The sequence below is a fragment of the Aulostomus chinensis genome, chromosome 19 (assembly GCF_037954235.1).
Source record: "Aulostomus chinensis isolate RoL2024-O1b breed Wild chromosome 19, RoL_Achi_v1.0, whole genome shotgun sequence".
In the NCBI taxonomy this organism is placed as follows: domain Eukaryota; kingdom Metazoa; phylum Chordata; class Actinopteri; order Syngnathiformes; family Aulostomidae; genus Aulostomus; species Aulostomus chinensis.
Window position 1 is genome coordinate 8,118,411 of NC_141338.1, and position 18,884 is coordinate 8,137,294.

Below are 18,884 nucleotides of genomic sequence, written 5' to 3' on the forward strand. Positions count from 1 at the left end.
TGTTATAGTTGGTTTATTTCAAGCTAAAATTAAGCTTTAGTGGATCACTGAATGTACGCCTCGGTAAAAAAATATGTGGATTATACCAAAAGATGCACTTTGTAAACACACGTTTCTGGGCAGTTGTGCTTTTGTCAGTTGCCAGCCGCCCTTGGCTTCAAGCTAACTTTATGTGGCTGGCTCTTTCTGCCTTCTGGAGTCATAAATAAGTGATGTAATGGGTAAGGAATATCTCTGTGAGCCCGAGGCACCTATCCATGAGTACTTGAAAGATGAAATACACTTTCTGAGTGACGTTTTCAACTGTTTAACAGCTTATTTCTTCTTCAAGCTTTTTGAAATGTGTTGATTTCACGCATTTACATGATCAACTACAATAAACCCCAACTGCCACCAGCTTCTAAACTAAAGATACCTGTCTTCCCCATCGTAGCTGTTTGTTTCTCATCATATATCTCATTTAACTCAACCACATCCACAATTATTTGGGCAATTTGTGCTGAAGAGTGAATACAAAAACAATTTATGTGGGTGTGCATAATTATGTGTACTAAGCTGCTCCTCAAGATAATCCACTGGTTGCAATGTCTTGGATAAGCTGAATAAAGAAGAGCATCACTGTGTAAAAGATAATCAACAGTATGATATTCCTGCTCAGGAATACCTTGTTAGTCATGGCTACTGATTTATAATGCGACTAATTTATATGTGTGTGTGTGTGTGTGTGTGTGTGTGTGTCTAGCTATTACCTGTGTGTGCCTTATGCAGGTGGCTCTTCAAGCGACTCACGTAGGCAGATTTAAAAGGACAGAGCTTGCACTTGAAGGGTTTGTGATGCCCGTGGTGAGACTGCACATGTCTGTCCAGACTGAGACAAAATATAGAAAAAAAAAAAAAACATAGAGAAGGAGATTAGAGAATATTAGAAGAAGAAGGACAAAAGGATAGCAGATGACGCGAGAAAGTGACAGAATTAGAGTGCGGGAATGAAAGCTGGAGAACTGCACTCTCCAGCATCCACTTTGATGATTTTTACAGCAGGGTGGTTTTTGCAGCAGCATCTAAAGCGCTCGGTTCTGTTTACCTCACAAACAACAGCCGCACATTTCCAGTGACTACAGAACAAGGAGCCGTGGGGAGAACTCATCTACCCACAATCCCCTGTTGGGAGTGTGTGTGTGGGTGCCTGTGGGGACGGTGGCTGTGTTTTTAATGCCAGCCTCCTAGGTGGCATGGGAATGCAGCTTCTTTCTGGGTCAGGGCACATACAGTACAGAGGGATTACACCTGGGAGCTCAGAGGAGATGAGGACTCTCTCTTTCCCTCTCACTCCGTGTCTCTGTGATGGATAAAACAAATCACACTACCAACTTGTCTGTCTTGCTCCGATGTTTGTCTTTCTCTCCTCAGAGGCAGCAGATCTTAGAAATGATTGAAGATCCGAAGGGTTAGTGATAGAGTAAACAGAATACGGTGTGTTTGGATCTGTAGAAAATGGGTTGAACATTGAGTTGATGTGTTGAACAGCTGGTGTAAGAGTGTTGAGAGTGAGGGTGTAGCAGGGCTACATGCTGCACATAGTGAAGGAGGCAGAGATTCCTCAATACCCTCTCAGACAGTAAAAACGGTTGCGTGTTTGACCTGGGCTAAGTTGCTACATCTGTCTATTTCCAGAAGACTCAGCCTAACTGTGAATTGTAATTCAAGCTAAGTTCTGCCTACTTACTTGTGTCTGAAGGGTGAAACAAACTGGCAGTACTGACAGCTGTATTTGTCCTCTCTGCTGAACATCGCCATGGCTGAGTGGCTCCTCTCATGGGACCTCAGTCCCTGCATGGACATGAAAACTCGGTCGCACTGGGCACATGGGTGACCCCCTGCTGCCAACCGTTGCTTCAGTAGGCCCCCTGACACCGAGGCCCTCGCTGCAGCCACTAGGGCCGCAGCCCTTCCTTCCACAGCATCCATTTCTGGCTCCAGTGTTTCTGTGGCAACACCACCAGAGGAAACCAAGGACGGACCCATCGCTGTAGCAGCAGGTCCCTCGTGGTTGTTGGCATCAGCTCCTTCATCCCCCTCCAAGTCACCGTTAGCTAAGCTCCCCAATGGCAGGGTGAGTGGGACCTCACTGACTTCTTGCTGCGAAGTGAAGAGTAAAAGTCTCAAAACCTCAAGCATTTCCTCACTTTAATTATGTGGGAGCAGAAAAGATGACATTGAAGGAGCTACAGTATAAATAGGGTAGTATTAATATGACCTAAACAGCAGCTATCAGTCTGACATATTTGGCTCCTCCTTCTGTATGCTTTGGTTTTTAGTTGCTTCCTCACTCTCTGTGATACATTTATGCTACATACCGGAACACGTAAACGAGACTGGCATATAAGGCCTTTTTCTAAAATACTAATCAGGAACACAAAAGCAGTTTCTCAACATGCTTTAAGTTATAGTGTTAGCTTGTATGAATCTCAAGAAAGAATGACTGAAAAAAATGTGAGTCCAGTGTGCGCTAGCCTTAGCTTTAACCACTAATACAGCCGCAACCTATTTGAGACACACAATGCTAGTATTTACTGCTACGCTGTACTCTTTCTATTGACTTGATTATCAACATGTCTCAAAACATTATGTGACAGCAAAACCCCCTTGAATCAGGCCTGGATTACTGTTATAGTTATCACTCCCATATCAAATTTTTAATTTCATCAAATTTCGTTGTTAGAATTGAATCCTAGGTAACATTACAAGATATCAGTTCAAATCTGAACAGTACTGAACCCCATCACAATATCCAATCAGTCTGATCTCCATTTTAAAGCTATAGGGTGTAACTTACTGCTAGATATGATTAATGCGTCATCTTTTGAACCAGGTTCATCCACTTTGTATTTTGTTTTTGGAAATTTCTGTATAAATAAAGATTTTTAGATTATGAACAATGACAGATTTCAGGCTAAACGAATCGTGTAGCATCTTTTGTTTGATAAGAGCAGCATGCTACACGTTCAGAGCTCCAGCTATTCATCAAGTCAGTTGTATGTTTAAACTCTTTTCATTTCAGTTTGGCAAAACTAAACATATCTATCTACTTCCTCTCAACTTCTGGAGAGCGAGCTTGTTTCTGCAGTCGTCGCAAGTAGACAGACGATCTCTATGACTTTCTTTTTATTGCCTCGAGGAGGCTCATTCTTTCTGCGGAAGGACCTGACCCTGCACTTCATGCAGCCATAAATAAGCCGTGGCATCCACAGACCCATCCTTGCCATCCAGTCTGCCCCGACTGCACTGTCAGCCTGTTCTTCATCCAACTGAGGAAGAAACCTCTACAGCTCCAGAGATGGAACTGTATTCAAGCTACTATAAAAGAATGTCTTCATACGCTCTCACTTCCAGTGAATTCCATCTGAAAGATGAAGCATGCGACCATTGTGTTGGATGAAACGTCAATTTGAAAGTAAGTGCTGCAGACACCAGTTGCCTAATACATTCACTTTATAACTTTTAGTGCTTTTAGACCATCTTGTCTTAAATACATTAAACACATGAAAGAACCACGTCTCTGTTTGGGTGAGATGTCAGATCCATAAGCCTGTCCCCCTCACTGGCATACTCAGTGGAATACTAATGTTTGAATGGTTATCCACTGCAGCCCGAAAAGTTATGGCTCAACCACTGTGTCCACTCCTCCCCCTCGCTTTTTCTCTAGAGGAAGCTGACGGACTGTCTACCCAGAAGCCTCAATCAGTAGTAAACAAAATGGAAAACAGAAGTCAAGTCCAGTAAAACATCGCTGCAGAACTGGAAGGATAGGGGGTAGATAAGCCGAGAGTATTACTGGGGAAAGGAAGAATGGACCTTTAAAATAATCTCTAAAATGATAGGGAACATCACATGGGCTATTTAAGCGTAACTGACACGAGTATAAGCTTTATGTGCCTCAGTAAGGTTCAATTTGTTAATATAACTAGTTAATATACTAAGTTTAAGGGAGATAATATGAGTCCCAAATGAAAGTAGGAAAAATACAAATGTAATCTACATACTGGTTTTTATTTGACACATAATTTGAGAGGAAACCCAACTAGTTACCTTGACGTGCCCCTCTTTGACCTCTCCATACTGAACATGCTTCCTCAGGTGATTGCAGATGGCTCGAAGAGTGGGATGCACCTCTATACAGAAGTTACACCTGAACCCAATGGGAGTTTTATTTATGGGACTTTCCTGTTAAAGACACAACAATGACAAAAAAATAATCAGTTATAAGCTTTTTTTTTTCCTTACATTTTTATATCATTATAACCATATAATTTATTATTTTTGGCTGACAAATGCCTGTGAATAGATGTATTGTTAAGTCGTTCCCACAGTCAGAAGACACTATCGTTCTTACAAGATGTATGAGATATAAACTACTTTTTCTGCAACATCCATGATATTTCTAATGAACTTTTTATGAAAGTAATTATCACACTTCATTATCATCAACTATTTTATACTCCTGGTGACAATGAAGAGGTAAATTGAAATACATAATTAATCCTTTAATTGTCTCTTTATCAGTTTTGGTGGAATTGGACAAGTATAAAGTGATGTAATAAAAAATTAACATTAGTTGCAATGATAAAATAGATGTCTAAAGGCTGTTTTGAGGGTTTTTTTTGAGGCCATGGGAGCCAATGAATTTTAAAAGATAAGGAACACTGGATAATATAAAGACAGTAGAAGGAACACTGATTGAGAGTGTTTCAGGGGGGAATTGTATCTCTACTCGCCTTCTCAGATTTGGTCTCAGGTAGTTCTGCTGCCTTCTGTTTGCTGAGAAGCTGCCTCCTCCTCTCATGCCTCGTCGCCCTCTTTTGAAACTCCTCATTATGGTTTAATAGATGTGTGGCCAGAACAGGGAGAGCCAGGAACTTAAGCTCACAATGAGAACACTGGTACAACTCAGAGTCCTCATCCCCAGGATCCGGCGATACTACAAAGTCCCTCTTGAAGTCATTGCTGTGGTGGTTGTTGTAGTGCATAGAGAGCAGCGCGCCTGTGCTGAAGGACAACCGGAAGCATTTTAAACACTTGAATGGCAGCCATTCAAGCTCTCCGTCCTGGTCGGTTTCAAGAGGAACCTCCAGCACATCCCCGTCTTCCTCTGACATTGCACTTACAGCAATTTTCTCGGGTTCTTTGGCATATATAACGGTAAAGTAGCGACCAAGCTTACTAGCGTGCTGCTTCTTAGGGAAGACACCTGGATGGCGTTTAATGTAGTGTGAAACAATGCTCTTCCTGCTGAAGGCCTGGAAGGCGCAAAGAGAACATCTTCGTCTCTCCACAGCCAAACGCAAGTCTTCACTCATCTCTGAATTTTCTCCTTCACATGGCGGCGGAGCCAGCACTTTGTTAGGTTTTTCACTCATAGTCTTGGAAGCAGCCAGACAATGAGTGTAATAAGCGTCGATATCGTGGCGCTTCTGATAGTGTGCCGCCAGACCTTTCCGTATAGGATTGGTGTATGAGCACAGAGCACATTTGAAGACATTGTTTTTCCCTTCCGGCTGAGCACGGACATTGTTGTGCTTGATACGATAGTGGCGAGCAATGCCTTTCCTGGTGGAGCAGAAGTATTTGCAGAGTTGACACTTGAATATAGCATGCTTCTCTGTCTTATTGATGGGTAACCGGGACAGAGCAAAGTCTAATTCACTGACCTCCTGGACTTTTGCCGCACTCGAAATATTACTGGCACTGCATTCAGCTACTGCCTCTGTTTCTCTGCCAGAGGAAAAATTTGTCAGAGAGGGTGTGAACATATCAGACGCTGACTGATTGTGATACTTCTCATAGTGTATTTTGAGTTTCTCCAGTGTCCCATGAGTATACGGGCACATTTTGCATCTGTATGCGCCATAGCCCTGCCTTTGGGTTTTACACTTGTCATCGGCATCATTTACATCACCAATTTGCTCTATATCATTGGCAAAGTCCTCTGCAGTGACTTTCACTAATGGGTGTCTTTTTTGATAATGAGTTAAGACGCCATGGATACGAGAGTTCACATATGGACAGTGGCGACACTTATACACAGAACTGGGGTTGATATCTGCCTCCTGTGCAAAATCTGCTGCTTTTACTTTCATGCCAGGGTGCTTTTTTCCATAGTGAGTGAGGAGACCGTGGAGACTGTTGTACTCTGACAGACATACAGTGCACTGATAGGGGTTATTAGAGATGGAAAGACGTGGGTGAGGAGGATGGGTGTTGCTCTCTTGAGCTTGGGTGGCAATGATCAGCGCACCATCATCTTCAACAGACTGGCAGTTAAAAGGTAGATGTTCTTTGGCAACCTGCTGGTGGAGTTTTTCAGCTGAGCGCGTTCCTTTGATAATGTCCAAAAGCACGGATTCATCCCCTTTAATGGCCCAAGGGTGCACTGCCTGATAGTGACTGGTGATGTCAAAAATTGTACAGGCCTCAAAGGCACAGTCCCTGCATTTGTAGTGTTTAGTTTCTACATTTGCCCCTTGCTGAGTGGTCTCTGGCCCAGCCCATAGCTTGCTGGCCATGTATGTATAATCGACATTGTGCTCGGGATGGCGTCTTTGGTAATGGAGAAGCAGGCCTTGAGGTTCAGCATGGGAGTAAATGCACCACTCACAGTGATAGCCAGCCTCCAGGATGCCATCTTGGTAAGCCCAGTGTAAAATAGTCATTGCTGTGGCTTTCACTGTGGGGTGCTCTTTTTTCAGATGCTTCTTAAGAGCATAGACATAAGGGGACGTGTAGGAACAGTGCCTACACTTCAGGGAACGCAGGGGTGTAGTGTTTTCAGAGTCTGGAGGTGCTGGGATCACAGCAGAAGAGACGCTGCTTGACTGAACCATCTGTGCACGCTCACGCTGACTCCGGACGACTGCGGTGTGTCGACGAACAAGGTCTGCATTGGCCTTGGTTTCCCTGTGCTTTTTCTGGTAATGAATAAGCACCCCTTTTACAGTCCGGTTGCCATAATCACAGTGCTGACAAAAGAACAACTCGTCCTCGCCTTTCTCTCCACTTCCTGGTTTTGGGCTTGAGTTGTTTGAGCCGTCATGACCATTGTTTTGAAACTGAGTCAAAAATTGTTTAGGAGCTGCAATTTGCAATTCATCCATTAATTTCATCAAACCTGGAGTGGGAGCACCATGTTTGATATATTTTGCGGTCACTTTTACTTCTGGATGTCTCTTTTGATAGTGTACCAATACACCAACAACAGATTTGTTGCTGTACACGCAGTGTTTGCAGTAGTACATTTCTTCATCTGATCCATAGAGCACTGCACTTGATTGTTTTGAAGGTGTGGCCATGCTTAGGTTAAACGAAGAGTTAGCTACAGGTTGCGACTGATCCACCGAGATGACCTTCATGGTTTTCTGTATACGGAAATAAGATGCCTTTTGCTCTGGGTGTTTCTTCTGGTAGTGGACTAACACAGAGTGCATGTTCGCACTTGAGAAGGAACACACATCACAATCATAGACAACAACATTGCTGCCCATAGCTTCTTTAAGGGTGTCGGTCTCAGCGCCTGCGTCAGGCGTCTTGGAGATGGTTTTCAGTGCTGGGCTTGAGGAGGACCTAGGGGTTGAGGTGGCAGAGTTAAAACTTTTAGGGCCAGAGTTTAAGATTTCCCTCAGAGTTTGCGATTCACCCGTCTTGTGGGACTGCTCCACCACATAGCTGGAGAAGATCATGGCATTGTTAATTTTGACTGTAGGATGCATTCTTTGGTAATGGGGCATCAGGCTCCTCACATTGGGGCTTGTATAAGAACAAAAGCGGCACATGTATACTAGATTGGGCTGGTTGAAGTTGAGCACATTGCTTGCTTCAGGGTGGTGATCCATGTAATGTTGGTGTAGATCGTTGTAATTTGTATATTCAATGTAGCACTCTAAGCAGCGGAAGACTGCACTGTGGTCCTCTGGGTCCAGAATGTACTTAAAGCTGAACTTGATGTAAGGGTGCATCCTCTGGTAATGGGTACTGACGCTACGGGCAGACTTGTTGTGGTAGTCGCAGTGTTTACAGTAGAAACGTGTCGTTCCAGGTTCCTCTGAATACTCACTGTTCTCTTGGGTTGCTTCCCGACTCTCACTTGGGTCTGCCGAAGTGTTTTCACTATCATCAGAAAGAGTCAGAGATATAGGAATATTCCTGGGTTTTGATTTAGGGTTACTTTTTCTTTTCCCTATCCTCCCAACCTCGTGAGTTGATTCTTTCGCATGAAGCTGCTGTGTGCTGTAAGCAAAGAGAGCATTTTTACTCTCATGGTTTCTGCCCATTTTATCAGCACTGATGTCATTTTCCGCCATATCTTCATCATCCATGTCATCCAGATTTATAATCATGTCCTGTTGGCTTTGGCTTATCTTACTTTGAAGGTTACTAGCAATTTCATCAATTCTAGTTCTCTTTTTAACCGATGACAAATCCAGAGGCAAGTCATTAATGGACTTCCTCGCTCTTTTCCCTGTTACTAAGGGCTTTTTGGTGGCAAGTCCTAAAATGGAGGTCTGGGTTTTCTGTAGAAAGATTGGAGCTGTGTCCACCTCGGCATCCAGCTGGTCAGTCAGCTGGCTTTCGAAGACAGTGGGATCTAGGTCATCACAGTAGGAATGCTTGTGTTGCTGGTGAACCCTCAGTCCTTTCAGAGTGGTGGTGGAGAAGCTGCAGAGTGTGCAGCGGTGAGGGTTCTGCTGGTCATTCGATGTGCTGGTTGCCTTTTTTCCGTTGACTTTGGAACTTACATTGCCTCCATTAACAGGCTCTGCGTTGTCATTTTGAGGTTCTGGGCTATCACTTGTTAGGTCCAAGGTCTCTAAATCTGAGGAACTGTGGCTCTGTTTGTGTGAGCCAAGCTTAACAGAGCTGGTGCAAATAAATGGGCATTCATCACATTTATACACTGTGGTTTTTCCAGACAGGTGAATGTTTTCAATGTGGCGTGAGATGCTTCGCCTGTGCATGGTGAGGAATGAACAAAAGGGGCACTGAAATCGGTTCATGTACTTTCTAAATGGTATTCCTTTAGTCTCCAGTAACTTATTATCCTCATCAGTTAATAGCTGCTTTGCATCTGCTGACAGAGTTCCAGTATAGCTGGGATCGTCTATATCCCCCAACTCTTCATCATCATCATCCTCTAGGCTGCTCCTTGAGTCTTCTTCATTGAGTAAGTTGGCATCCATCTCTATGCCACTGTTGGAAACATCAGACGAAGCAAACCTCTTGGACAAAATAGAGGTCCCTGTGCTGTTGGGTGTGACAGCTTTCATCTGTGCATACTGAAAAGACGAGATCTCTGGGATTGACTTCTCCATTGTGTTCTCTGGTGTTTTTCCTGATGACTCCTCGTTTCCACACTCATCAGTCAAACTCATCTTTGATCTGGTCGGGCTTCGGGAAGAGGAGGGAGAATCTGGTTTGGGTGAGCTTGCACTTGCCTCCCCTTCCTGCTCTGCAATGCAGGAAACTATCTTGACCTTGTCACTGTGCTCCTCCACCACGTGATTAGTCCAGCTGTCCTTCTGGTCGGTCTGGTAGTCACACCATTCACAGGCAAATGTTCCCTTCATCAGTACACTGGCTGAGTCAGATTCCTCGCCGGCCTCAACTGAAGGATCGCCAGCGCCCTCTGAGGGAACTTTGTTATGATACATAACTTGGTGTTTTATGATCCTTGCTTTGCGTGGAGACTTGTACGTGCAATACTGACAGGAATACACTTTTGAATGGTCATTTTGTGTTACAACAGTGTAGCTGGGCTGCTTCGCTGTCTGCGAGGAGATGCCTGCCACTGAATCATCCTCTACAACATTATGCACCTTTTTGGTGTGATTTCTTAAGAATGACTTCGATCTGAAGTAACGGACACAGAATTTGCATTGGTAAAACAGCAGATGGGTTTCAGCTGTTTTCTTTTGTGGTGTTTGGTTTGAACTGTCAGCAGAGTTGGGACCTAAAGAAAAGAAAAGAAAAGCATTTGAGATTGCTTTCAGAAAACTGCTTTCCCCCCCACTTACTTATGTTTAAAAACCCATAGAATTCTCATCTTTAACAACTAAATTTCTTTAACATCTGAATTAGCATACTTGTTTCAGCTTTCTGAGGAGTATATTCCTTGTCATCCTTGTCCTCATACTCCTCATCTTCATCTTCCCCCTCGTCTTTTAAGGAGTCAGACTCATCTGCATCAGCAGGCTGTAGGAAAACAGTGTGAACTTCTTGAATGTGGGTCTTCAAGTCATCGTATGTCTCAGCACGGAAGTCACAGCCGTCACACTGCAATACCTCCATCACTAACGGAGGGAAACTCTCCCTGGAAAATCAGGGAAACCTGTGAAGACAAAGAAAAGAAATCGAGTGTTAAAAAGTTATCACAAGAGGTACAAAACAGCATGAATATTCAGTTGCTGTGGGTGAGAGACAAAAAAGTCGTCGGATTCAGCTTTTGCCTTTCATCTATTTAAATTCTAAATCGTGACCAGGGTTGGGAGGTTATGGCATGATGACTGTATGTAGAGAACTTAAAAAGCTGTAAAACTCAGTCAGATGAAGAGTAATTTCATCCTTTAATGCCAAAAAAATTCAGAGTACTGAACACGTCCTTCAACAAAAATGAGATATGTGATAATATTATATGATTGCCACTAGCAATTCCTGCCGTGAACAAAGAATAATAAAGCACAAAACGGCTGGCACACCTTTTCCATAAATAAGTAAGGTAATAGCCAGACGAAGATATGATGCTTTCAAATGTTCATTATTATGTGCTCAGAAGACATCTTGATCTAAAGCAGAGACTCATTTTATAGCTTTAGAGAGCCTCTTAACATTCCATTTGCAAGAAAGTGCTGCAAAGTGAGGATGCAGCAATTGTTGTATCGTGGAGAAATCTGTATTGAAAACTGGACCCACAATTTGCATTTGGGTTGAAAAAAAAAAAAACACAACAGAATGGATTTATTATTTATGTTTGCCTTGACGTTTATATCATCCAAACCTCATCAAACTGAAAGCCACTGATATGAGTTTGTTTATACTCCAATGGACTGTTGTCTCATGACAAGATTGACATAGTGTCAAAAATTCCAGGACTCTTCACTCGTATATATAGTAGCCAGGCTTAGGGAAAAGGCTCTGGATGAATTTAAATTATACACACTGGTTTTAAATATTGCACATAATGACTTTGTCAAGCTCATTGTATAGGTAGTAATAAATTACTGTGAGGGAGAAATAGACTTTTAAGCATTTTATCCAGAGAGTCAATAAATAGCCATCAATTTTTAAAAGCAGACTCATCCCGACTTAACAGAAAGTTTGTTTTTAACACAGCGGCATCAGAGCAGGACTCTGCATTAGCGGAGACAAAAGTTCCAGTCTAGGGATAATAAAAGGGAAGAAAAGACTGAATCAGAAGTGAATACAAATCAATTCTTAATGTAACTGGTCAAATGGAAAACACCGAAGACTCGACCCACCATCTCAGCTGAGCACGCACGTACACATTCATATAGAGCATGTGAGGGCAGGACACAGAAATACAGCATCCTAAAGCCAAACGAGGAAAAAATATTTTGACAATTTTGATGGATACTGTGATATGACTCATGTTTTTATTTGGAAATGTATTTCTTCCAGTTTAAGCTTTTTAAACGGTGTAAAATTTTAAAATGATAGTTTTTGTACCAAACAAACTGACATTGGGGAATACGGTTTGGGGGCCAGGTTGTCTCTGTAGAACTTTAACACTTCACTAATAATTGGATGTTTTGACACATTTTACCTTCATAAAAAAAAAAAAATAAACCTGCTCCCGCGATGTGGATGTTGCAGAGGGCTGTATCGGGATTTAAACTGTATTTTGATAATTTGGTCCCTCCCAGGTCTCTTATCAAGAAGTCAAAAAATACAGGTACAAAAGTATTTTATCTCTGATGGAACTGAGCCGTGGAATAACAGAAGGCATCACAAAACATGTCAAGAATTCAGCAGATGCTGATGTTTATTCAGAATATCCATTTTTTAGCATAGCATCATTCCAGGAACAATGGAGAGACTGAGGAGGGATTATGGGCTGGTTTGGCCCATTTTTATTACCTTGGGATAAGCAACAGCTGGAGAGCAGCTCCACAGCTCAGTATTTAGAGCAGACTAGTCCATCAGATTGTATCAACTGCACTGAAATAAGATTGAATGAATCAACAGAGAGATGAAGGCTTTATGTCTGGGCTTCTCTGTAGTTCCGACTTGGCCGGTGTGTCTTTTGAAAATGGAAGCCGATGATGATGTAGCCATCATTTCACAGCTCTTTCGTCATGGCTTTCAAATCAATTGTCTCTTTTGTTTCAAGGACTCCAGAATATTGCAAAAAAGGTTTTGTAACTCACGCTGGTTATGAGAGAGGTGGTTTAAGGTCTCAAGTAAATACCCTGCAAAAATAAAATCATACATGTTGGCTGTCGTTGTAGGAGATCAGGTGCACAGTCACAAACATGAGTCATATTAAGATGGAATGACGACTGTAGGCCAGGTGGAAAATTGTGACACAGGTGTCACTTGGGGACGCAAATAGGCGGCGCCCATGCAGGATTACGTCAACTAAAATGTAGCGTGCAAGCCAATAGGCAGTCAGCAAATGGACACAGAAAGAAAAACTTACATTCAAGCTTTAATCTGTAGCTTCCATTAAGAAACTACTCTTATTCAAGGCAAATGCAAACATGATGTTCCCAGGTTTCGGGATACTTACGCCTCCAAGCCACTGAATAAGTTAAATACAGGCTGAAGAATGCATCTTGGGGAACATTTACCTAACCTCCTGCAATATGTACAGCAAAGTAGATGGTGAATTCACAGCTCAGACTTTCTATTACTTCCCCTCTACATAGATTTAAGGTGGCCCCCTCATCTCATCAGCTTTTTGATTTATTGGCCAGTGTTTCATGTATTTGTCTGCCAGACATATCCATCCATTATAAATTCAGGATTAAAACAAAAATGAAGTAAACTTGTGGAGTCATAAATACTGTGTATACAATTATTTTTGTTTGCAAATGTGAACAACGATCAGGAAATTTTAAGCATTTTGTTGTCTTTGTTTTCACAGTCTTTGCCTTTATTATACAAACTGGTAAATGGCAAACAAAACAATACTGATTCTAATTTGTGGATTTATTTATGTAAAGATACAACCATATTTGCAAGTATTCAATTAGGATTAATAGTTCACAAGGCAACCAAGAGCATTTGTACATACCTTGGTACAAATCAGTAAAACAAGTGGACCTGAACCCTCCCTATGTATACATCATATTATTGCTTAACTTTTATGCTATAATGGTAAGTATCAACCCACTGAGAATATAAATAATTGCAAAACACTGTTACTATACAACTTTGTCATTTAAAAATGAGGGAAAGCACATCCTTATTCCCTTACATTCACTGAACCCCATCATTATGGAGCTGCTTTAGTGTGAAGTAGCATGAGCATACTCTTTCAAAGAGACGGCAGCTTTATTCGATTCCATCAGCTTTATGTGACGGTCAAATTTGGCTGAAACTAATTAGTAATAACCATTAAGTGTGGCAAAGAAGTCATTTATTTGGAACTGTAGCACCCCCTGCAGGCCTGCTGAAGGGCTCCTGTTGGCCCCGAATTAAAACGACTTATTTTCTAGTCATCAACACACCTCCTGCAGTTGTCAGACGCAAGAGAGGAAACATTTAAGTATTCCACTTTAACTGCCCAATCTGTGGCCCCATGGAGGAAGTCAAAGTGAAGAGACGTGCAATAAATAATCTGCACTTGCCTGTGAGGTTCCTCAATGATGATTATCTGCTCTACATCTAAATGTGCTGCTCACCAAAGAGGCCACGAGCGGATGAGAGAGCTTCACCACGATCACATGGCACACTTGCGTATGTGATGAAGAATTAAAAAAAAACAAAAAAAGAAAAAAAATGTTCTTGTCAACTCCAAATGTGATGTGCTGACATTAGTTCTTATGTTCCCTCACCGAGGAGGTGAAACGTTCCCCTGCGTTAGCTGGTGTGTTCAGCTGTTACTCAGCAGGATTACACAAAATGACCCAGCCGACTGACAGATGACTTGGTGGGAGGATGTTGTGTGGGCCAAGGAAGAACCTGTTCAACTTCAGCAGATCCTTTTAACATCATTTTTTTACATCTGATTTGATGTGCTGCAGGGCGCCTTTCTGAAATTTTTTTATGATCATTTTGATATTGAGATACGAAATTCAGATATGAAAGAGACTATTTCCATTGAAATGACAATGTGACTGAGATGTTTTCTAAAGCCGGTAGAACATGACAGTGAGGGGGATGTTGCCGTAGCTACACAATATTTATTCAAAATAGCATTTTGATGCACAATTTGACTTCAACACACACTGCACCTGCTAGATATTTGAAATTTGCAGGAGGCCATATTTTGATTAATTTCAGTCTTAGCTTCTGGTTAGGCCTTAAATTTCTAAGTTTCAGTCTCACTGATCTTCAGAAGAACAAAACACTATAAGAAGAAAACTATAATTCTGAAAACGGCAAAAAAGGAAATATCGAATTCTGCTTTGATTTTCACACAGATATCAGTGAAACTCAGCTTGGCTACAGCCAGAAGATCCAGTCCACTGATCTGGATGCAGAAACCCCAGACATTTTGAGAGGGAGAGAGAGTGAGAGAGTGAGAGAGAGTTGGGAATCCCGCCCTGCTTTCCACACCCAACTGGCCAGCCAGTGGAGAGCTCCATGTGAGCAGGCCAAACTGCAAGTATGTCCCTGAGCAACCATTGTTGTCTGGGGTCAGGTTACAACCTCACCACGGTGCCCCACCCTGCTCCTCTTGGCATTTCACTGCTGTTCTCAACAAAGTTGCCTTCTAATGCCAGGTTCCTTGACATGGATATCAAGAGAATCCTTTCTGAGAAGGAGCAGAGAGGAATGCCCGAGGAGAAATGACAAAAAAAACAAAACTCCTACACAACCACCATCTGCCTTAAGAGTTGGCTGTGTCTTTTCAGCCTGTCAGTCCCTGCGCCACACCAAGTTAATGGGTGAGATTGTGTAACTGCTTTCATCTAGTCAGTTGGGGCTCTAACAGGCAGCGGCTGAGCTGCTCAGATCCTCCTCTGAGCCGAGCTTCAAGGGCAGCCATTTTAGGAGCTGACTATGTGCACTTAGGTGTTCAGCCAGCACACAACATGGACCCACAGATCGGATCCTCTTCCTCAAAGGCAAGCAGCCTGTCACTGGAGAACTGCTGACAGATATCTATCTGCCAGATGTACCGTGGTGTACACAAGCTCTCTGCCCACACAGCTCAGCAGAAAACATCTCACACTCTTGCCAGCCTGACTCTACAGAGTCCTTTTCATTTCTCAGCGACATTATCTCTCACATCAGGAGATTTTCAGAGAAGTTTTAGAATCCCTGTTCCAAGAAGAGACAGAATACATCAGAGCAAGTGGCATGCAGCAACACTTAAGGGAAAAAAAAACCTGAGGAGGAATACAGAAAATCCGTTTTCTAGGAGCTGCCAACTACGTTCCACGAGGGGGTCTAAAAATGTGAGGCATGTCTGAACTTCTTTATCTGAGAACTCTGCAACCCTGAGGAGAAGACACGAAGGGGCAGAGAAGAGCAGAAGGGGAGGCCTTAAGGGGAGAGGGTGGGAGGAGGAGATAGAGGCCATAATGGAACCACCTGGAAGACCTTTGGTGGAAAGCAAGAGAGGACAAAGCCATCAGACTGGGCTCCCCGGATTCCAAAGTCTACTGACATTTGTTAATCACCAACCGGTCTCTCTGCATCGGTGAGCGCTGCCAGCAGTCACACCCTCTACTCAAACTGGCTGACGGCAGCTGCTCTGTCTGAAAGAGGTCCTTTGAATAAGCCGGCATTAAGCTGATTAGGAGTACAGAGGTTCTGTCCTTAACTGATGGTTATTGCTACCATCTCATGCCAATGGGGAGACAAAAATCTACTGATGTGTAAAGTTATTATGCACCCTGGCTACTGAAAATGCATCTGGCAATGAAGACATCTTCTCAACTGGTGCCACCTCAATAATTAATGACCGATTGATTAAAAATGACAGCCTGCTCTTCTTTTTTTTTTTTTAAAGGAAAAGAACAGCGGCAAGAACCCAGAGCCATTGAAATTGATCTTCTGCAGAGGTAAGATGACAACATCAGAGAAAAATCAATACATTTAGTCCCAAGAAAGTGGAGAAAAAAGGAAAGAGTGGAGTGCAAAGGTGACTGCATAATTCCACAGATTCTGATCTCTTTCCCACAGTGTTTTAAGGGTTTACTCAGACTAAGACGCAGACTTAAAAATGGCAGAGAAAAATCTCATTGTGTCTACAGAAGAACAGAAAAGGTTGCATCACAGGACTAGTGAGAATTTGGCCTCTTGCACAAACAGGAGACCATAAGATCAAGATGGCTACTCCTATCAACTGATGTCAGCAACCCTGCCGAACTCAGCACACCGGATCAGGAAGTATGTTGCTCAACACGAAGATCACACTGATTAATGTTATGCGTCTACAGTTGCAGAGAGAGCAGTTAACCCAAGACATATAAACAAAAAAAAGCTTTTCAGCAAGAGACATCAGGACACCACAAATGTGGTTGAAGGGGCTGCAACAAGTAATCCACTTAATTTACATGATTCTTGATACCTGATTCAGTACTAAGACAACAGTCTCGAATTCAACAATGAAACCCTTTCAAAACAATCTGCTACTGCACACACAGTCCGTCTTAGAGGACGTGACGAGAGTTTGACCGCCAGTCTTCTTTTGTAAAAGTCCCAATCACGAGTATTGCAATTAAAAGTAGCTCCTTTAAGAAAAGCTCTGTGCACTGGGCGTACATAGTGAGCAGAGTGAAGGGCTCTGTGGCTCAGCTAGCTTTGGGGTTAACCAGCTAACTGCTTCATTTTAAGCAGTTTGCAAGCTAAAAACTAGAACTTAACCTGGTTTTTAAGGAGTTTTGACATTTACTTAACCAGTGCTACACCTTAACTTTACCCATGAAGGTCCAGGTTGTTGGAGTGGTGGTTGTCACTTGTAATCTGCTCTAGTTTAATTTCTGACAGAGGCAGTTGTGATTGAGATGCATAAATAATCCCTGACTCACACAGGCTAGCTAAAGCTGCTGTAAAACACCATAGTCTGTTTTTATCTCCACACATCAACAAGCAGGCTTGTTGCTGCACCAAAAGCATCTTCCATTATGATCTACATCTTCATTATTCTGTTGTATGCCCAGTAATCCGCATCCACTGTATTTTAATCTAAAAACAAACCACAACACTTTCATTTTGGCGCTACCACGAATGAACGTTGGAGCATGAGCTGAATGAACCAGCCGGTCAAGCCTGACAGAAGGGTTAGCTTGTTTATGCTGAGTGGAAGATGCACTTATGAGTTTATAAAAAGATGTTTTTTGACAGCTTTGCTGTTTTTTTTTGTTGTTTTTTTTTGCTGTAGCTGTTGTTAGCCATCAGACACTGCTAGCTTCAAGCTAAATATAAATGTCTAACTCTCTGCACACTGAGTCACAAAGAATTAATGAAGGTGCCAAAAAAGTACATCTTTTAGAGGAAAAAATACACTTTCGTTGAGCGCAACAATATTCACTGCAAGCGCTGTAATCATCTAGAATGATCAAACAATGAAAGCTGATTATTAAATATGTATCCCTGATGATTTTGCATGAAGAATGACAATCAAGATGAATCTGCCTGTCCTTCTCAGCAACTCCCATCTGCAGAACTGCGTCCTCTAACCTGCAAGAACGTCCCCTGTGCTTACCCGTTGCCTGCAGACATTCATATTTCTAGCTGCCTTCTGCTGGAGCCAAATATTTAGAATTTTGACTCATCCCTGCAGAACATCTGGTGCCATTTTTGATCACCAGAGTTATTGTTTTTTTATGTTCGAAGCAATGGACTTATGGCTTCAAGTCTTCCAGAAAGACCACTGGTGGGTGTACCCTGAGCCTGCTTGTTCCTGCCAGGTCTGAGCCAGTGGGACTCCTGGATATCTTCAGATTTTGAAGGGAAGTTAGCTTCGTTCATCTGCTGCTCTCCTTTTCTGTGTCTTTGTGCTTCTGCAGAAGAGCTTGGGCAGCACATCTGGAAACACCTGTGAAATTTCTACGCTCACTCTTGGATTTGGTGTAAGGTTCTTCGATGAGACCCTCATATCTTGGGCCACCTCACCTTTTCAGCTTGGACGTCGCTCTCCTAGCGTCATAAAAAAGTCAGTTCAGGATTTAGTATCAAGGAAGACACTATGTTTATAGTTGTATTGTTTAAAGTGATACTTAACCTAAAATGTACTTCCAAATGGCTGTTGTGAGCTCATAAAGTCATTTGTTGTGCATCACATCTGACTTCTTTACCAGTTAACAGAAACGTGTTTGTTAGTACTTTAAAGGCAAACTATTTTTTTTTTAAGAATTGCTTTAAGTACCTCAAATATTTGTCGAGTTCTGTGTGTGGCTGAGCTGTGAGGCCTCCCCATTTGACCTGGACAATAACGCTGCTAGCAAGCACCAGGGATGTGCCTGATGTTTGATCCTGGATGCATGTAAAGGCTTTTCATCATTCAATATATAACTGCAGATACATTTTGCAACACTGGATCACCTGCTATGATATCGCCCTTCCATGGTGTGTGTGTGCCTAAGAATGGCCACCCACCTTCCGTCGCACTTGTTGTTTTAAGTTTACTAAACATACAACTCCACAACCTGCTTTTCCTGAACATGTGAATTTGCTTGTGAAGTTACAGACCGCTGCTC

General features: G+C 42.5%; 1 protein-coding gene and 1 long non-coding RNA gene across 5 annotated transcripts in view; one reads left to right on the forward strand and one right to left on the reverse strand.

Moving 5' to 3' along the window:
- The window catches only part of znf462 (zinc finger protein 462), a 46,928-nt gene that overhangs the window by 13,914 nt on the left and 14,130 nt on the right, over window positions 1-18,884 (reverse strand). For all 3 annotated transcript variants that reach the window (XM_086187001.1, XM_086187002.1, XM_086187003.1), the window contains 5 exons: window positions 10,134-10,378; window positions 4,776-10,000; window positions 4,090-4,224; window positions 1,727-2,139; window positions 750-868 (listed from right to left, as the gene is read on the reverse strand). In XM_086187001.1, the coding sequence (XP_086043127.1) occupies window positions 750-868; window positions 1,727-2,139; window positions 4,090-4,224; window positions 4,776-10,000; window positions 10,134-10,338 (6,097 nt within the window). In that variant the 5' untranslated portion in view covers window positions 10,339-10,378. The remainder of the gene's footprint in view (window positions 1-749; window positions 869-1,726; window positions 2,140-4,089; window positions 4,225-4,775; window positions 10,001-10,133; window positions 10,379-18,884) is intronic.
- On the forward strand, window positions 15,472-18,296 carry LOC147243905 (uncharacterized). Of its 2 annotated transcripts, XR_015110437.1 has the most exons (4): window positions 15,472-15,635; window positions 16,193-16,244; window positions 16,495-16,572; window positions 18,195-18,296. It is a non-coding gene; the product is annotated as an uncharacterized LOC147243905 (long non-coding RNA). The 2 variants fall into 2 exon arrangements; XR_015110436.1 differs by lacking the exon at window positions 18,195-18,296 and having other exon boundaries at window positions 16,495-16,653.